This window comes from Gadus morhua, chromosome 14 (assembly GCF_902167405.1).
Source record: "Gadus morhua chromosome 14, gadMor3.0, whole genome shotgun sequence".
NCBI classification, from domain to species: domain Eukaryota; kingdom Metazoa; phylum Chordata; class Actinopteri; order Gadiformes; family Gadidae; genus Gadus; species Gadus morhua.
Window position 1 is genome coordinate 9,377,878 of NC_044061.1, and position 20,066 is coordinate 9,397,943.

At 42.5% G+C, this 20,066-nt stretch overlaps 3 protein-coding genes across 4 annotated transcripts; 1 reads left to right on the forward strand and 2 right to left on the reverse strand.

Annotated features, from left to right (window-relative positions):
* Positions 1-538: 538 nt before the first annotated feature.
* On the reverse strand, positions 539-2,195 carry LOC115558843 (dimethyladenosine transferase 2, mitochondrial-like). Of its 2 annotated transcripts, none has more exons than XM_030377351.1 (5): positions 1,931-2,195; positions 1,678-1,767; positions 1,464-1,520; positions 1,119-1,267; positions 539-870 (listed from the first exon to the last, which is right to left on the reverse strand). In XM_030377351.1, the coding sequence occupies exons 1-5, from the start codon at positions 2,027-2,029 to the stop codon at positions 681-683; spliced, it is 585 nt and encodes a 194-aa protein (XP_030233211.1). In that variant the 5' UTR covers positions 2,030-2,195; the 3' UTR covers positions 539-680. The 2 variants fall into 2 exon arrangements, with proteins under 2 accessions (XP_030233211.1, XP_030233213.1); XM_030377353.1 differs by lacking the exon at positions 1,931-2,195 and adding an exon at positions 1,861-1,879 and having other exon boundaries at positions 645-870.
* LOC115558842 (saccharopine dehydrogenase-like oxidoreductase) lies at positions 2,000-8,711 on the forward strand. Its single transcript, XM_030377350.1, has 12 exons — positions 2,000-2,460; positions 2,821-2,930; positions 4,292-4,372; positions 5,100-5,229; positions 5,588-5,637; positions 5,919-6,049; positions 6,209-6,326; positions 7,063-7,182; positions 7,281-7,337; positions 7,493-7,604; positions 7,733-7,814; positions 8,006-8,711. The coding sequence occupies exons 1-12, from the start codon at positions 2,262-2,264 to the stop codon at positions 8,094-8,096; spliced, it is 1,281 nt and encodes a 426-aa protein (XP_030233210.1). The 5' UTR covers positions 2,000-2,261; the 3' UTR covers positions 8,097-8,711.
* Positions 8,712-11,677: 2,966 nt separating this feature from the next.
* Positions 11,678-14,454, reverse strand: LOC115559011 (zinc finger protein with KRAB and SCAN domains 2). Its single transcript, XM_030377603.1, has 2 exons — positions 13,746-14,454; positions 11,678-11,915 (listed from the first exon to the last, which is right to left on the reverse strand). The coding sequence occupies exons 1-2, from the start codon at positions 14,102-14,104 to the stop codon at positions 11,888-11,890; spliced, it is 387 nt and encodes a 128-aa protein (XP_030233463.1). The 5' UTR covers positions 14,105-14,454; the 3' UTR covers positions 11,678-11,887.
* Positions 14,455-20,066: the final 5,612 nt, after the last annotated feature.

The window sequence follows — 20,066 nt, forward strand, 5'->3', positions numbered from 1 at the left end:
TCCGCATAGAAATCTAGCGGATCCGATGTGTCCATGTTATCGCGGCTACTGTATCTTTGCAGTGGTGTGGAGTGTAGTATATAGTTACATGTGTACTATTTGAACAACCATTCTAACCCTAATTATTTGTCCAAGATGATGTCAGTCGCAGGTCTAGATTTTAGATTTTGAAAATATTTGGCTGTTATCCATTTACTATAAAGAGTATTGGTAATATAACTTAACAAACCTCATGTGTTCTATCTATAATTACATACCATTGCTGTAATACAATGATGTGACACAATCTTCATCCACCGGGAAAATATGGCATTGATTTGAGTTCACCCTTGATGCATGAATAGAAGGTTCTCTAAATGAGCTATAACCGAGGATCATATAAAACAAACACAAAATTTGACATTTACCTTTATTTGCATCATACCCAGCAAGCATGTCAATTTATTTACAAGATTTACATGATTTGCTTTTTGTCTCCATTTGAGCATTTAAAGTTTTTATATCAAAAGCATATTTTATCCACATTATTATTTTTTTAAATATTTTTTAAAACGTATACTATATAAATTAGGCCATCTCAGCTAACCGTATAAATTATTCACGTTGTTTCACAACTTTACAATAATATTCTGAATATTTATATATTGCATGTGATTTTGTCATAGAAATATAAAAATGTTCTATGCCCATCCCTCTCTCTGTGTGTTCTCCAGGATCTCATCGTAGAGCCAGCTCTGGGTGAACTCCTGACTCTTTTCCATCAGCTGGAACAGTCTCAGGTACTCCTCTGGAAACACATTCCCAGTCAGAATGTCCTCAGGCAGGCCCATTTCCTCTAGAAGCTTGCTACCGCTGTCTGGAGACCACAGACTGAGGGGGTGCAGAAGAAGGAGGATGTATTAGCAATTTATTGCAACAACAATACATGTTCCACTACCGTAAACCAAGACCTATGTTCTTCTTAATTACATTTTCTCCAATCTATTATCCTAACACATAGCATTAATATCATTAATATTTTTGCCATACTTTCAGATTTTCAAGGAAACAATGTAATCAAGGAAAATGACCTGCTACATGTATATGCAGCACATGAAGTGCTTGTTAATGCTACTTACTTGAGTCTATCTACGAGTTTGACCTTCCTTTTGGCTAGACATTGTTTGACCATCATTAATAACGTTCCAGCGTTGGACGGAGAAAGCCAGGATGAGAAAAGATCAGCTCTTGGCTGCAGGCGTACCAGGCACAAATGATCATTGGGAATCTGGGTGGACAAGAAATATCGACATACAGAGATTTAGGAGGTTGACAACCATCTATTTCACATATATCCAAGTATAGGAACATAACCTGTATATTTGCTCGATACCACCACCACCACCACTACCACTACCCATGAAAGTCACGTAATATGCTGGGTCAGCATTATCAATGTGTAAGTAATAGGTTGATCATCTTACCTTGCCCTTTTGAACTGTGTGACACTGTTTGGAAGACACAAACGAATGCCAGGGTTCCTGCATAAACACAGAAGAGGTCATCCCATTTAAAAGTAAATTCATCAGCTGACATTAAGCCAATGGCACGCGTGCTAAAATTTCTGCTGCTCCTAATGAGTTTTGCACAGACACAAAAACACACATTTCTCCCCTCCATGTCATCATTGTTCAATACCTTGTGCAGTAGTGTTATATCACAGGCCATCTGCCAGAGGACACCGAAGGCTCTGTAGTTCATCATGTCACCAGGTCGGGAGACCAGTTTCTGAAAATAGTTACGAAACACAGTTTCGTAAAGTTAACTGATCTGAGCATTGGTCAAAAAAAACCCACATAGTATGATAAAAGCCAATGTTACCTAAATTTAACAGCAACTGTGAAACAGCTTTCAATTCATTATAGTGTACACATTGGCACACATATCTCACCATATACTCCTTTTCGCTAATGAAGAGGTTGAGCTCAACTCGACCATATCTGTAGACGGGAAGTCGTTCAAATAGAGCATACACCATCTTCAGAAGCATTCCACGCTGATTACGCAAGGGCAGGATGCCAATCACCTTTACATGAATGTCTGGGGTCACTCAAAAAGAGTCAGAAACAACCCATTGTTTTGTACAAGTGTCCGTGTTAGCGCTTCCGTAGCACCAGAGTCCTATAAAGGCAGCAACTGTCACCCCCTTCTTGAACGTTGATCAGTAGGTCTGTAGAGCTTAACGTGCAAGTCCCTGACTGATTAGCAAGCTTTCTAACACGATGGCAAGTGTTGAAACATCGTCGAGCAGGCCCTACCATATCATTATTTTCGGAGGTTCTGGTTTTACTGGTCAGTATGTGGTCGAGGAGGTGGCACGAACGGTCTCGGAGGGTCCGAGTGGGACCCTGAGATGGGCTGTCGCCGGCAGAAGCAAGGCGAAACTGGAGAAAGTTCTGGAGCAGGCGGCCGGCGCACTGAGTACGTACTTTATTCGTATTGTATTGGTTAATAGACACTTGGACTGTTATCTAGTCAGTGTTTTATGCAACAACTTGATGGTTGAGCTTAACCAAATAAAATAGTAATACTTGACAGGTCTGTAACATTAACGTTCACAAGTCAAGGTTGATAAGGCTTATCTTGCTAAGATGACCAGATATTACCTTATTATAAACCACGGGCTATATGCTTCTTGGAAATATGTCGATGACATCAAAAACGAAAGGATTTTTTAATATATATATATATATATATATATACCCACATTTACATCAGTCAAAATGTGCTTTGCATTCTCCATGTTTCCTTCAAGTATACAGTTTTCTTTCTGTGGTTTAGGTAAACCAGAGCTGAGGACAGTAGACATCATTGTATCAGATGTAAAAGAACCAGACTCATTAGCAGCAATGTGCAAACAGGCTGTGATTGTCCTCAACTGTGTGGGGCCTGTAAGTATTTGACTGTGCACATCGTCACCCTCTTAAAGTAATGGCCTAAGTCATATTTTCAAGTTGTTCAGAAAACAGAAAAAACTGAACCATATATAGAGTATATGATATTTATGAATCATTTCAAACACAAAGGTTATGACAATAGATTACTATTGATATACAAATAATGATGTCAGTCTATTGTGTAACATAAGAGGATAAGATGACTTAGGCCAATTTATGAACATGCCTTTGTGATTTACTAAATTTTGAACCTGACTTGGGCCGAATTAATTCTGGAATAAGTGAGGCAAAACTTGCCTCACTCTTTTTTTTCCCACTACTGTAACAGACCATGAGGAAGGGTAGGCCTATGCCACAAACATTTGTATGGAACGAGTCCTGCATCATGGCAATAACTTCACTAGCTTGGTAGACTTTCTTTTTTTTGGAAGTGGCCGCCATCTTGAAACGCTCATAAAATTGCCTAAGTCACTCTTGTCTAGTGACTTAGGCAAAATAAATTGGCCTAATTCACACTCTTGACATAGGCCATTACACTAAACGGGTAGGATCACATGATCTGTTCAACTGAGGATGTTGGGGATTTTACCAGAGGTGGCTAGCATCACAGAGAGCTGATTTAGGCAAGAAAATCATTTTGGCAAAAAGGTGACTTAGGCCATTACTTTAAGAGGGTGACGACATTCAAACCCTGAATGTAAATAACTTTTTCCTGCTTCACTCAGACATGTGTGCATTCACATCCAGACATTAATTTCTATGCATGCAAAACACCTCTTGGAAGCAAATTCACCTCACCTCAGCTCTTGTCGTTTCGTAGCCATGAGATCTTTTTGTTCCATTCTCTCTTCCTATCATTCTCTCATTCACTGAAGCCTTCATTCAAAACCGAGATGACAAGTCTTATTGTGTTCAGAATGTCACAATGGAAAGGACGATGCAATGTACTTAAGCTCTTTGGGTGCTCTTTTCTGAAATATCTATAGTGCATTTACCCACTGCGACTACATTTTGTTGGTTTCAATAGCTGAATATTGTCAAAGGTTTCATGGTTTAAATCAACATGAAATTTTTGCCTTGTCTTTCACAACACTTGTTCTGGTGGAATAAGATAAGGGATTTGCCTTGGACTGCACCTACTAACGCTTCCGGACAGGTGTTGGATTAGCTCCTAGCTTGTGCACACAGGGTAACAGTAATGACTCCATCATAGTGGGTGAAAGGTAATTACGACAAAAATGTTGTAACACACTGTTACAACCAAATGTGTCACAACAAAAATGCATTCTATGGGCTTGTAACAACAGTATGTGTTATGCGTGCTCTTATCTGTGCTTTTATGATTTTGTGTGCAGTACAGGTTCTATGGTGAACCGGTAGTCAAGGCCTGTGTAGAGAATGGAGCCCATTGCCTTGACATCTCTGGGGAGCCTCAGGTAACCATCTGCAGTGACATTCTTGTCATAATATTCAGATTCTTGATTAAATCTGTATTTATGAAGTAGTTAAATCCTGACTATTGTAGATGGTCACTAGAGTGCTACTATGGTGACAGCTTTTTGGTAGGTTTTTCCCTTCCATGAGTAGGATCAGTATACCATACCTGCATTAACTTAATTTCTCATCATGCAGCGTGCACATTTTCTTTCATCTTGTTCCTTGGCCACGAAGTAAAAACCTATCCTCCTCTCAGAAAAAAGCCTACCCTGCAGATTTCTGTTAAACGCTAACAGAATGAATAGCGGTTAACAGAAATCTGGACAGTACACTTTCCTTTAGTGCTGCTATTATTCGTCATCGCTTCTTGATCGTCATGAACTGAAACACTGTCCCGAGGCACTCTTATGATTTTTTTAATATTTGGTAAAAGCTTTCAATGTGCTCGAGGCCAGAGTGATCCGCAGAGAGAAACTTAATGTGTCCTCCCCATATCGGGATGGTCCAAGGCTATCGAGGAACAGCATGTCTTACAACAACGTCTGCTTACGACAACAAGGTTGTATGTATTTAAAGGGAAGGTACATCCGTCTATTTTAGCTCCCCTGAGTTAGTTATGTGTTCAGGAAAATCCTTACTGCCATCCGAAGAAACAGAATGATTGCATCAAACAAGACGTATTACTGTACTGTTTTAAGGTTGAACATTCTTTCTGTCTCCCCGTAGTTTCTAGAGGGCATGCAACTGAACTACCACAGCGAGGCAGCTAAGAAGGGAGTGTACATCGTAGGAAGCTGTGGCTTTGACTCCATCCCTGCTGACATGGGAGTCCTCTATACCAGGGACCAGTTCAGGGGTATGAACATGTTCATAGACCCCAAAACACACACACATATCCATATACACTTTGATGACAACTACACACTGAGAAGCCACCAACGTACCAGCCTTCTATGTTGATCACTGAGAAATGCAAACACTGACCTACTGACCAACCCCTGTCTTTCTTTGAGTCACAGAAATGTGTGTTGGATGCCTCATAGACATAGTCGATGTTTGTTATACTTTTTAATTGTTTTTCTCCAAATGGATCATAAACCCTTGAATACTACAAAATGCAGAGTTTATTTATCTATGTCTCTGTGTTGCCTTGTGTGTGCCAGATCCTATCCTGAAGGGTCTGGTGTGGTTCTGATCTGTGTCTGTATCTACAGGTACACTGACAGCAGTTGAAAGCTTCCTCACGGCCAGTGCAGGACCAGAGGTATGATAACCAGATTCCCCGAGACCCCCACCACAAGAACCTCTTAATGTCCGATGTTAAGTCGGTTCTCTTCCAACCATCATCTTCCTGTCCTGTTTTTAAGCTCTTGTCAGATCCGATTATGTATGCCTTCATCACAAACACAGTCTGAGGCAGCACCCCAGGATTTGACGACCTTGCCTAAACCTATGTGAATAAACTCCACAGATGCATGGCTAGAGCAAAAACAGTAAATAGCATATGAAAAATGTAAATGATCCAAACAATTTTGCCTGTGCCAGGGCGCCAGCGTCCACGACGGTACATGGCAGTCGGCCATCTATGCTGCTGCTAACGGCGCCAGTCTCCGCAGCCTCAGGAGGAAGTTCAAATACCAGCCACTTCCTGTAGTTGGGGCTAAGATTAAACGACGGTAATGTCAGTGGATGTCTCACTCACTGATCTGTTAGCGTTTCCTTACTAGTAACTGTTCTTCGCTGGTGACCCCTACATTTCCCTCCCAGCTTTTAAAGCTTGTTTTGACCGTTATTTTGATTGTAATATGTAGTCTTTGTGGGTGACTGTTGTGCAGGAGCGCCCTGTTCTACAGCAATGAAGTGCAGCAGTATGCGGTGCCCTTCATGGTCACAGACCCGTCTGTAGTGAAGAGAACGCAGCGCTTTCTGGCCGAGGAGCAGCAAGAGTCGCCCGTGAGTCCCTCTTTCCTCTCTCATAGGCCCTGTAGGCATGTATACTACTGTATTTTATTCATTGTAACTCATACCATCAAATTGTTTCTAATTGGTATTATTTATTTAAATTATATACCGGTATATGTGAATGGGAGCAGCAATCTTCCATCTGTTTGCATACATGTTGATCTGATTGTTACGTATTTTAAGAACCTAAGCTACCCACACATAGCCCCTAGGAAGTAGGACCAAACATATAAGCCGTAAATACTACACATAGCCACAAGGGGAGCAGGACCTTACTGAAGGCTGCAATAGCTGCTCCATCCACAGAAGGCAGCACCACAGACAAGTGAGGAAACCGAGGGTAATACGTCACACCGGCTCCGCCCACTTCACACAGGCCATGTGGATCCTACCATAATAGTCAACATCGAGCTGAAGCTCGTCAGAATCTTCTCGCTGCTAGTATACATAGGGTTAATGTTTTTTATCAGCTGGGAGACGCTCAGCACGTGCTCAACACGCTTCCACCTCCTTTTGCTCTGTAGTTACCATACCGAAATACTTTAACAAATAAAGTGTCATAAAAGCTATCCTGGATTGGAACACTTTCTTGGAAGAACTCAGCATGATCAACATATAATTCTAAGATGTAATGTTAATCTATTAGCTATTAGCGATGCAGCTAAAGTAAGTGTTTGGTTTTCTCTGCTGTTCTGCCTCTTAAAGCACTAAAGAACCTCCTCCTTAGGTCCAGTATGGTGCATATGTAGGAGTAGGAGGAGTGGGTAACATCATCAAGATGCTGGTTGCTGGCATGATGTTCATGTTGCTGACGAAGTTCAACTTTGGATGCAACCTACTCATCAAGGTAGTGAGATGCATGGAATGGAAAAACAATATTTGGCTTGAAACACCACAATAATCCACCGACATGGAATTCATTATTCTGTCACATTTCTTCCCCAGTACCCAGAATTCTTCTCCTTTGGTTTATTCACAAAGGCCGGACCAACCAAAAGTCAGGTATGTAGAACGCCAACGGCAGGAAGGAATGTCATGTAGAGGCCCTGAAATAGTTTAACTTTGCACAAAGGCTAAGAACTAACTGCCTATCTTCCGTCAATCATTGGAACATAGTGTTCTCTTGGCTGATTTGCAGCTTGTATGCCGTGTTTCAGATTAAGGACGCATCCTTCCAGTTTGCCTTCTATGGAGAAGGATACACCGAGGGAAAAGACCCTTCCCAGGGAAAACCTGATGGCAAGATTCGTACTCTGGTCCAGGGGCCCGGTAACTACTTTCATGCGTCGACTATATAAATTTTGAAGGGTCAAATGAAGCTCAAAATCCCACATTACCAATGTAGAGAAGTGTCTTTGACTTAATTGAACTGACTTGATGCTTGCTCTCCAATCCAGAGGCTGTGTATGTAGCTACCCCCATCGCCATGGTGCAGGCGGCGCTCACCATCCTCAATGAACCCAATGTTCTGCCCAGGACGTACGTCTGTGCACACACACCTTTGCATGCACATACTGTACACATTCACACACTAACATCAACACTATAACCAACCTTTGAATAATTTTCCATTAGCCCTGCTGGTCCCTTATCAGTGTCTGTCTCTGTCTAATAATTGCTCTGCACACCTGTTGTCCCCCTTGTTTCTTTCACTTCCCACCCGTTTCCAGGGGAGGAGTCTACACTCCCGGAGCAGCTTTCGGCAAGACTACGCTGATCGACCGCCTCCACAAACATGGCATCCAGTTCTCCGTGAAATAGAGGTTGACTCCTAAACGATGATATTGTAGACCCAAATGAGTACAAGAACGAGAAGATGGATTTAGCTTGAGTCCAGGCTCCGGAGACGTCCGTTTCCTCCCCTTCTGATATCATTTGATTACCGTAGATTACCGAGTCTCATTTGGATGAACATGCCATTGACCTTCTGCCAAATGGACCTCATGCCCATTGCATCATATGTTTACCGGAGAAAAACTGGCATGAAATAGGTTTAGTTGAAGTCTAAAAAAAGAAAGTAAAAAATATTTGGAACTCAACTAAACCATACCAAAATAAGTCCCTTAGGTGACCCTTGTGTCAGCTTGCATAAATGTTTACAAAGAAATAACATGCAGGATTGAATTTTTTTATTTTGTGTTCTGGAAGTGGAACGCCCTTCTGACTATTACACTATAAAAGTGTACACTGGAGGGCAGTGCTGAGGCTTAATCATCGGGTGCATATGTGTTTGCCCTCTGTTTATTATATATGGTTCAATTGGAAAGGCAGATTGAGGGATATGGAAATGTGCCCCTCTCATCAGTGCTTATACATGCCTGGCTAAATGCCCTGGCCTGCTTTCAATAATAAACTACATTTTTTGCAAAACAGTTATCACAGGATATGTTTTAACATGCTCATTCCTTGAAAGAAACAGCATTGAAATGCTGGGCTAAAAGTAGGTCCTAACTGGCGAATTTAGGAGTAACTCCTACTAATAATGGGCGTGTCACTCTTAAATTTAGGACTCCTAACTTTTTTCACTAGAGCAATTCAAAAAGTATTTTAGGCCTAAAAGTAGCACCTAAGTCTAGGAGAGCTTAAAAGTCCTCAAGAGGACTCCTAACTCAGTAAGACCTATTCACAAAGAATCGTAAAATGCCTGCGAGACGAAATGTTAGGGTATTAAACTTGTTGTGGAGTAGTGCGCGATGCATTAACATCCCCGACTAACAGGAATAATCCGATTAGTCCCGAAATAAAATGTTTGGCCACACTACGTTATTTAGCAACAGAACAGGGGAAATGCAACTTTGCAATGCCGACGATTTAAAAATGTCGCAACCATCAGTCAGCCGTGCCATAAACTTTCCTTTGGACATTCAACAATTACACAGGATCAAAGCCAACTTCATGGCACTTGCAGGTATGCCCGGTGTGGTCGGTGCTATTGACGGGACGCACATAAAAATAATTGCGCCATCAAAAAGACGAGGACGTGTTCGTCAATAGGAAGAAAGTGCATTCCATCACGCAGGTTGTTTCTGATGCAAATTTTAACATAGCCTACTGGATGTTGATGCAAAGTGGCCTGGAGCTTCAGCTACCCATGATTCGTGCATTTTAATGGTGTGCGGTCTGAGGCAGCTTTTTGAGATGTACCAGGTGTCACTTGCTGGGTGACAGTGCCATGCAAGACGCGGCTCTAGACACCGTGGCTCTAGACACCCTACCTCAATCCACAACCGGACGTGTATGTTTGTGTGCTCTAGCATATATGGATCAGTAAACAATAAAAAATCAGTAAACAATAATAAATATGGATTCAACAAATAAAAGGCATCAAAGAGCCAATACGATGTGTTTTACGCATAGGACTAAGCGTAATCTGCGTAATCACTTATGTTATACTTTAATGTTGTGGAGAGAGGAATTGGGCAGATGAAACTTCGGTTTCATGTCCTCCACGGCGAAATACGCCTCACCCCAGAGAGGGCAAGCACAGTAATCACTATGTGCCATTCTACACAACCTCTGCAAGCGGAGGAACGTTCCACAGCCAGACGACGACGATGATGATGATGATGATGATGGCGATCAACATGACAAGGAATTTGGCCGTGTGGTACCGAGTGGACAGGCATTTAAGGATCACTTTGAAAACACATTTTAGGTAAACACCTTGGCACAAATCAGTCAACACTTAGGTATATGTTAATAAGTTAAATAAGTTTCCATAAACACTTTTAATGGCGTAACTATGTTACTATTTCCACCCAGAATAAAGAGAGACTTGCAGGAGCAGATCGAGCAGTTGTAACGATGGACTTGTAAAAAACAAATCACTTTTATGATGACTATATGCTCTGTAAGGTGACCTTGGGTGTCTTGAAAGGCGCCTCTAAATTAAATGTATTATTATTATGACTTGTGCTCGCTCATTAAAATGGTGAATCAACATAGCGTTCTTTATCATTTTATTTGTGAGGAAATTTTTCACAGATGTGCAACTTCTGATGCATTAGTTCACATTTGGGTTTACGAACGCACACATTTTGGGCATGTTCTCAGATTATGAAACACGGGTGTGCGAATGTGTTTTGCACCAGCTGCGCTGCAATGATTGTAGCAAAAGTATTTGTGCACCTGAAACACAGACTTGCGTACTCGTAGACCTTATTTTGTGTTTCCAATGGTAGAAAAAATATTTACGACTTCAAATGTACGGTTACACATTTCTGACTTTAGAGTACACATGCAAAATAAATGTTGACGACTTCAAATTTACTGTGACTTTAGTGTACGCATTCAAAATCTGCAGTTACAGGTGCTAAAGACTTTTGCTACAATAATACCTTCATACATTTTGGGCATGTTCTCAAATTATGAAACACGGGTGTGCGAATGTGTTTTGCACCAACTGTGCTGCAATGATTGTAGCAAAAAGATTTATGCACCTGTAACAGACTTATTTACTTCAAATTTACTATGACTTTAGTGTACGCATTCAAAATCTGCAGTTACAGGTGTTAAAGACTTTTACTACAATAATACCTTCATAGACTGATGGGCGGTCTAACCTAGGAGGTTATTATTTAGACATTCAGAGCGATGGTTGAAGTCAGAACGGCCTTGTGTAAACTTACCTCTGTGAACACAGTCTGTTTGAAGTATGCCTCTGCCCGTACAAAAACGTTGCGTGTTTTCATAAATAATGTCACTCAAGATTTGTTATTTTCAAGGATGTCTCAGTCATTTTGGGGATTGTATCTTTCATGGGTCCTCAATGTATTATTCTTGTTTTAACCGTGTGTGCTGGTAAATCCCCATCCGTTTCCTTTTCTCCCCTTTGTAAATCCCAATAGATGAAAGGAAGACTGATTTCTTGTGTAAATTGGAAGGATTTACCTTCCAATCAACAAGGGAACAATGGCACCGTATTGATTCAGTGTGCACAATTTATGGTTCAATACGGGACGATCCAGTACATAGGCGAATCCCCTTACACTTTTCCTCGTCTAACACCTCTCATTCACACTCCCTCTTCTTCTAGCCCTCATTGCTATCCCTTTTTTCAAATGGGTCAACTCCCCTGTGGCCCTTTTATGCATCAGATGGTTGAACAGTCAAGCTTGATATTGTTTACATCTTGAGGACTGTGCAAATTGTGTTTAGTTGTAATGACTAGAGTCCTGAATATGTAATGGATGTTTACAAATAAAACAGGATTCTCTGCTTTATATTTGTCTTAGGGTTTCTCAAATCTGCAGTTTGTGTGAAAACAGGTGAATAGTGCTTATACATTTGTCAAAAGAGGACAAATGTAGTTAATGAAATAGTTGTGGGGCGTGAAAAGGAACTTGTGAGAAAGTCTGAAATAGTTTTAATTAAATTGTGCTCGGTGAATAACAGACATAATTTGTATTTTCGCCTCTGAAAGCTTCTCGGGTTCGAGGGACTGGAGCATGGGGGCAAGACTCAGAAGAAAGAGCTCCTCGGGATTGGGCTCCTTTAATCGAGTGGAGAGGCTTGGGGCCTGATAGGCAGCCCTCATCGCACGCCTTGATCCTTCAGCTGGCGAGTTGAGCTGAGGGGTGGCTGTGGGGGAAAAAACAGATTCTTTAGAAACATGGGGAAAATATCTCAGTATTTCAATAAACAAGTGAAAACTTGGCAGAGTAGTCATTAAAGTTTCACAGTTGCTCCATAAACTCCAGAAATTCATCTTTGTTCAAATTAGAATACTAGAGTTTACTCGAGCACTACTAAACAACGCTCATTCTAAACCTTCTGTATCTACAATGTGCCTAAAGTGTGAATCTACAGGAGGCTCTCTGGGTGAACTCTTGTTTCTGCCACAGCGACTGACGTTACTAAATGCACATTAGTATATCGTGATTCGTGACGTAATTCATTTAATTGGGACGCGCTCGCAAGAGAGACCTGACCCCCTATGAGACTCGTCAGGACAGAGGGGAAATTCAGATATCCTCTTAGGCATTATCACAGAGCGTTTAAATTGTGTATTGCAGTACCCATAAAAGTATGTTATACAGTCCATTCCATATAATAATTGAATTACCGAATATCTCAAATAACCATTTATAGGAATACAATTTTTACTAGGATTAATGCCAAATATCTTAAAGGTGACATATTATGTCACCTTGTGTGATTAGCCGTTTTGAAAATCAGCCTCGTCTGACATTACAAGTGGGCGTGTCCACCTAGATGTGCGAAGGATAGATGAGCAACGTTTGCAACAGTCCACTTGGTAGGCTGGTAGACTATTCTGTCCAGCACAGATCTAGGTGGACATGCCCAATTGTGATGTCAGAAAAGGCAGAGTTTCAAAACGGCTTGTAAAGGCTAATCACACTCAGATCTGGTGGCATAATATGTCACTTTAGATATAATTGTGAATAATGAATCACAAATAAGGGAAATGTATAAAAAATGTGTGGGAAGTTTACTTTTTAAGGATTTAGAGATAGCTTCTATTAAGTTTTGAATAGTATAATCAAAGCTGTTGATATCTGGAATTACTATCTAAAATAAGAATTTTAACGTATATATTTGTAATGACCAGTCTGACTAGTGAGTGACTTATTCAAAGTTAAAACGGCTCGTCATAAGTGTACTGTAGTGCACTAACTGTAGGCTATCTGAAACGTCTGTGTGTGGTACCTGGCTCCGCCCGGCTAAGTACTTAAAGGGGACCTACTATGCTTTTTCAACTTTTATGAACTATAAACGTTATTATAATGATTGAGAGTCATGTTTAACCATACTAAAGTGTCAAATAATGACGTACATGCATTTCGACGCATTCCCTGCTCACAGTCTGGGGTGGCTGTGCAGAGCGCTAAAGGACAACGTTTGCGATTCAGTTGTTCACATTTCCGGAAAAACATCTACGTAGATGTACTCCTGCCGCGCCCCCATATGCCTGGTCAAACTGCCCGCGCGCGCGCTTCAAGGAAGGTAACCAATCACAACGGAGTTGGGTTGGCAGGAGGGGGGCGAGGGGGCGGAGAAGGACGAAACCGAGCGTTGACAAAAGGCTGAAAGCGCCCAGATGAGAGGAAGAGTTTTCCGAAAATCTAAATCGTTTTTTGTGTATGGTTAAACATGACTATCAATCATTATAACAACGTTTATAGGTCATAAAGGTCGAAAAAGCATAATAGGTCCCCTTTAAGTTCCGCTCAATTTTCACATCCCTTCAGTAGGCTACTACTCTCTGTGCATGCAAGTACGAGTCTGGTAGTACCAGGCTATGTGTAGCAAATGTTTAATTATGGCAGTTTTGAAGTATTCTGCCTCAATAATAATTATTACTTACAACAACTATATATTTTTTAACATCACAATTCATAATCAATATGGAAAGTGAACAATTTATGATGTTGGACTGTTGGGACTTGCCGATAGGTTGTAACTTGGATTCCAGCATGGAGTTCGCCGTGTCGATCTCTGTTACTCTGCAGTCGGTGTCCGTAGATAGCGTCCATCATGTTAAACCACTTCCACATCTTCCTGTAGTCGCCATTCTGGTTGTTGTGGTCTTTAGCCTTCCGATAGTCGGCCCGGAGCTTCTTGGATTTCTGGCGACACTGCTCAGTGTTCTTCTCGAAGCCTGCGTCCAACAATTTCTGAGATACCAGCTGGAAGACCTTCTCATTCCTCGCTGCTCCATCCAGATCCCTCTGAACGTCTTCCTCCCCTAAGATGCAGAGGAACGTTTCCACCTCCCGGTTCGTCCAAACCATACCTTTGCGAGACATTTCCGTTGTGCAGAGATACCTCACGGGTCGGGTGCTGTGTGTGTTGGATTTAATCCACAGTTGCCCGGAAGTTACGATTCTTTCGACCAATCAACGAACGGGAGTGTGTAGCTCCACCTTTCAGCTCCACTTCTTGGTACCCCAGAGGAGGAGTACTGAAAATAGAGCCTCGTTAACATCGAGCGGAGCGGCTCGGTTCGGCATAGTCCGCCTAGATTGGCGTTCCCATTTTCAAAAGTTGGGCAGTGTTCCCAAAATAAGGGCGTTGAGACGTTTCTATTTTCAGTACTCCTCCGTTGTGGAACCAAGCCGTGGAGCTGAAAGGTGGAGCTACACACTGCCGTCCGTTGATTGGTCGAAGGAATCGTCACTTCCGTGCGACAGAGGGATAAAAAATAAACAACAGTGCCCACCCGCGAGGTATTTCGGGGCAAGCAAATGTTGCGCAAGAGTTTTGATGGTGTAAACGCGGCATTAAAGGGGGCTCAGCCTTTTTCAATATTTTGTTCCGATCTGTCTTCGGGTAGTTTTCCGACTATGTCGGTCTTCGGGTAGTTTTCCGACTTTGTTCTGAAGAAGCACGCACGGAGAGTAGAATCGTTGTTGGGTTTATGAGAAATGATTTCAGTTAATATATGCATGAATCAATGTACTTAATACTACTATCAAGTACATTGATTCATAATGAAACCGCTAAGGATCTAAATCAGTTTCTCTTAAACGCTGTGTCCAAAAATGTTTTGCTTTTAGTATTTCTCATGTCATTCCAAGCTTGTGAAAATGTGATGCATAACAGTAGAATGCTCATGAAGATACGGGATCAATAATGTGTTAATTTTATGTTTCTATACGGGATGATCCAGTACATAGGCGAATGCCCATACACTCCTCTTCCTCACCACCTCTCATTCGCGCTCCCTCTTCTAGCTCTCATTGCTATCCCTTGTTTCAAATGTGTCAACTCCCCTGTTGCCATTTAATGCATCAGATGGTTGGTTGAACAGTCAAGCCCCTCACGCTGGGATGCAGCAGATTAGCAAACCTGCTAGCAACATGTTAGTTTAGGCAAGACAAGGCAAGGCAACTTTATATAGCACTTTTCATACACAAGGCAGACTCAAAGTGCTTCACATATAAACATTGTCATACAATAAAATAAAATAATAGATAAGTAAAAGAAAACATATGTAAAGAAATGAGTAAAATAGAAAGTGCAATGTATTTAAGATCAGATCAACAGTCTCTCTGGAACCCACGTCGGGACTCCAACCCGACCTAAAGGAACTTAGTACCTTCTCTGGGACTCCAACCCAGACTCTATTCTAGGACTCTAACCCACATTCTAGGACTCTAACCCAGACACACGTCGGGACTCTGAACACGAACCAAAGGCCTTATTCTGGGACTCCAACCCAGACAGACGTCGGGACTCTAGGTTGCAGAGCCTAGAAAAGTAGGTGGGTTAGCTGAACTAGTTTGCCAGGATGATGTAGCACATAACGTAATGCTCACACTGAGGCGCTGTCACACCAAAATTGTAATAATAACCAATCGGAGGAGACCTATTCTAACCAATCACAGACGAATCAGAGGCGGTACTTGCCCCTACCATTCTACGAAAAAATTATTTGCTTGTGGGATCCCTGGTCACATACATAGGGTGGCAGTAGCTCAGGAGGTAGAGCGGGTTGGCTGGTAACCTGAAGGTTGTTGGTTCGATCCCCGGCTCCCCGAGTGTCATGGTGTTCTTGAGTAAGGCACCTAACCCTGACTGTAAGCTCCCGACGTCGCCTTGCATTGTTGACTCCGCCGTCGGTGTGTGAATGTGTGAATGTGAGGTAATATTGTAAAGCAATTTGTGAGGCCAATGGTTAGAAAAACGATATATAAATGTAGTCCATTTACATTTATTTATACAAAGCGGGGAACATAGGTACGCTCCCGCTGCGAGCGCTAAAACACGAGTCTGACATGGCACCTACATCTAAGGGCACACTCACACTTGCCAAGTTTGCCTGTTCCTTGCTGCAGGAAGATTCAGCACGATTCCCCCCCTCCCCAATCCCCCCGCTGGCCCGTGGGCACGATTGCTCCTTCATACATACGTCATCATGTCGTAATACGATAAATACGTCATCACCAAGCGTGGTGTCCAGCTGCGACTGAATGCCGTCGTCGGCCCAAATTTCCAGTAAACACTCGACTTCACTATCGCACCAACGTAAACCCACTCGTGAACCGCTTGCCAGCATTGTTTAAAATGATTGTTGTGGGGAAGAAGGGCATGGACCTATAAAGAAAGAACGGTCGCATAAGGACTACGTCATCCAGCTCACGTTTCCTATCCGCGTGTGTCATCTCATTAGCATCTGTACTTTGGCCACGGCACGCCTCTCCCAAGTGTGCCGTGGCCAAGGGGCTGTTCCGTGCTGGAATACGGATGGCGTGGTCACACTAGCCAAACGTTCTAGACTTTAGTATGCAAATAAGCTTGGGCACGGGGCCGCGGCCCTAGTGTGAGTGGCCCCTAAGTGTACTGTGGCGCTGAAAAATCGCTAATTTCACTAACCTCTTCAGAGCAGATTGTTTACCAGACTCCCTTTTAAATTAAGAAATCAAAAGTGCTCAGCATAGGATTTATGAATATAAGTTTGCTTTCATCTAAAGCGCTCCTGGTCCAGGATTGTTGATAAGATATCCTGGGCCTTATAGTGAAACTGGTTTAAACCAGATGAGTTTCTAACGTTAAACGAAACTACTCCCCCAACTACGCTGGCTCCCAATTATCTAGAGAATTAAGGAAAGGAGGTGTAGCTGCCCTAATATATAACTTTAAGCTTAAACTGAAAAAATAATAATACATTCACATTGTTTGAGGCGATCGCTTTCTGCTCATCAATTACTCGTTAAACAAAACGAGTTTCAGACTCATTCGTTTAAGCGACTTAGTCGTCTGATCTTGTTACGTATTCAGACAATGTTTTGCTTATTGGGGATTTCAACATTCATGTGAATCCCATCTGATTCCCTTACAAGGGCTTTTCTGTCCATTACAGATGCGCTTGGCTTTAAACAGCTCGTCCAGCACCCAACCCACATCAGTGGAAACACGCTGGACCTCGTCTTGACCCACGGTGTTGACATCTCAGTCCTGGTAGTCTCTCCCTAAACCTCGGCTTTATCAGACCATTTTCTGCTCACTTCTGAGGTGGTCGTATTTTGCCCCTGGGACGACCACCAGGCTTCTTAAAGCTGTCGTCACATCACCCCTGCCACCACTACAGCTATGGCAGATATGTTACCCCTTTCACTTTCTCCGTAACCATAAGGGCTCCGTGGATTGTCTTATGGATGATTTTAGAAGTGCCTTGTCTGCTGCCATAGATTCTGTTTCTCCAGTTAGAGCGATCAATGAAGAGCACAACTGGGGAGGGGGGGGGGGGGGGGGGGGAGACGTGGCCTGGCGTGCGGCTCCAACCACTAGGGGGTGGTGGAAAATATGAAAGAAATAATAATCATTATTTTTTTCATTCCCATGGGACCCGCCTCTGCCTTTTGCCCCCCCAAGCCTGTCCACCTTACACCCGCAGTTCGTCGGCCCTGCTCCTACCTCTCGGCAGGACAGAGAGCGTTCGCCTATTGAGCGCCCTATCTATGGAATAGTCTGCCACCTGTAATCAAGGGGGCCGACTCTGTCAAGCGATTCAAAGAAAAGCTGAAATTGAAACCTCTATAGCCCTTCATTTGGAACATAGGGGAGCAAAAACAATGCTGATGTCAGGAATGATAACAATTGCGTGGATGCTGTGTGTCGGCGTGTGTCTGATCATAATGTTTCAGACTATCAATGCGTGTTTGTTCGTGCTGTTACAAAAATTTGCGGTAGTCTACATTTCCACTATGCACTTCTCCCTTCTAATTCATTATTCTGTTGTAGCGTTTTGCGCTGACTTTGACTGGATGCCTGGGGCCTCATTTATCAGCCGTGTGTAGAAAAGGCTCTAAATTCATTAATAATGAATGACATTTAGTATGTGCTTCAGTGGAAACAAATGCGTATTCATCAAATGTGCGCATGGCAATCTTATGAACATCAGTAAGCAATCAATCCTGATAAATCCCAACTGTTCTTAAGTACCATGAGCGTTCACGCTCAGGCCATTTGCATTCAGAAACGCCTCCAATTAAACATACATGGACTCACAATAGGAATGTGTTTTCACTTCTCCAACGCTGAAATGGAAACAATCGTAAACACGGTTGAATTAAACCACAGTTACTTTAATCTCGCTTAGTGCAGGAGGCATTACAAATAAAAGAAAGCTTGCTGTACAGGAAAAAGATGATTTGACGTTAACCTACACTTAATTTTTCCGTTGAAAATTAGACAATGCAGAAATTGAATGTTCTTATTAAAGGAAACATGGGACATATGTGGATGTTTATTGCTCAAAGCATACGTTGACCCTCTTAAATACATTGTATTTTGCTTCTAATAACATTATTCGACCTCTAGATAATGTTCTTAAGCATGGCAAGAGCTGTGCTTATATTAACACACATTCACTTTGGTAAATTCCATACTTTGTGTGGCAACACAAAGTATGTGTTGTTGCACTCCTTATGCACAAATCAGTGCGTAAGTACGGTTGATAAATGAGCACCCTGGACCCTCCTTGTGGTTAACCTGCCAGCACCCCATCATGTTTTGCCTGTATGGAATGTATGTCAATTATGGCACCCATCGCACTCCTGACCATCCCTGGAAGGAGTGATCCCTCCCTCACTCTGCATTCCTTCTCAAGATTTCTTCCTTGCTGATCAAGGGAGTTGTCTTGCCCTTTTGGGGGCTTGTGTTGGGCGGTGTCATAAATATTTGGCCTGTTAAGTCCTTTAAAACTTGTATGGTGATTAAGGGCTATACAAATACAATTTATTTTAAGCTGTCTAGAGTCCTGAATATCTATTGGCTGTTTCAAAATGAACACCTGTTTTCCTGCTGTATATTAGGTTGCACTCACACTAGGCCATTTGGCCGTGGCCGTTTTCACACCTAACCGTGCTCAAATCTGCCAGTGTGAGTCTGGCCAGTCTGGCCAGGCCAGGCCAGGTTGGCCACTTGGGAGAGGTGTGCTGCTACGGTACGGGCCAACACGGCACAGATGCTAATGAGCCGACACGCGCACACGCACGGCTACGCAACCTGAGCTGGATGACGTATAGTCCATGCGATGACCATGGACATAATAAAGGCGACAAGCCTTCTTTCCCATTAAACGGTAAACATGGCGTCAAGCGATGTTTACGCTAATTGGCGTACTCGAAAAAACCAGCAGTGAGAGTGGGCTCTATCTGAGAACGGCTCCAAATAAGCAACAGACTCAGCAAAGTGCGAACTGTGTTATCTGTGTTGTTGTCCATTGTTGTCAAAACTCTGACTGGCGGCAGACTTTATTATGGTCCATGCAGCGGACGCTTGGTGATGACGTGTTACGACGTGATGACGTATGTACAAGAGCCTACCGTGGCCAGGCAACAGTTGCGACGGCCAACGGCCACGGCCAAATGGCCTAGTGTGAGTGCAGGCCAGAGAACAATGGGGCCAGTTGAGCACGGTTAGGTGTGAAAACGGCCAACGGCCACGGCCAGATGGCCTAGTGTGAGTGCACCCTTAGGGTTTCTCAAAAAGGGTTAAACAACTCTGCAGTTTGTGTGAAAACAGTTGAATAGTGATTATACAATTGTCAAAAGAGGATCTGGTTAATTTAATGGTTTTGGGCATTTCCATACACTTTAGGGTGGGCCTATAGATCAATTTTTTTTTATAAATGTCAAAGACATAGGCTTCTTGTTAATTGATACCTATACTTACTAGGGAACTACGGACCTTGAATTAAAGTAGACGCGTTTCATTTTCGTATGAATTTGGTAGGGTATGTTTGTGTGGAGAAAGGGAACTTGC

Coding starts and splice junctions, on each gene's coding strand:
- LOC115558843 (XM_030377351.1), bottom strand. CDS start 2,029: ATGCTTCTGAAGATGGTGTATGCTCTATTTGAACGACTTCCCGTCTAC. Junction 1,768..1,930: donor TTAGCGAAAAGGAGTATATG/GTGAGATATGTG, acceptor AACTATTTTCAG/AAACTGGTCTCCCGACCTGG. Junction 1,521..1,677: donor ATATAACACTACTGCACAAG/GTATTGAACAAT, acceptor GTGTTTATGCAG/GAACCCTGGCATTCGTTTGT.
- LOC115558842 (XM_030377350.1), top strand. CDS start 2,262: ATGGCAAGTGTTGAAACATCGTCGAGCAGGCCCTACCATATCATTATT. Junction 2,931..4,291: donor TCCTCAACTGTGTGGGGCCT/GTAAGTATTTGA, acceptor TTTTGTGTGCAG/TACAGGTTCTATGGTGAACC. Junction 7,605..7,732: donor TACTCTGGTCCAGGGGCCCG/GTAACTACTTTC, acceptor TCTCCAATCCAG/AGGCTGTGTATGTAGCTACC.
- LOC115559011 (XM_030377603.1), bottom strand. CDS start 14,104: ATGTCTCGCAAAGGTATGGTTTGGACGAACCGGGAGGTGGAAACGTTC. Junction 11,916..13,745: donor ATCCAAGTTACAACCTATCG/GCAAGTCCCAAC, acceptor TTTCCCCCACAG/CCACCCCTCAGCTCAACTCG.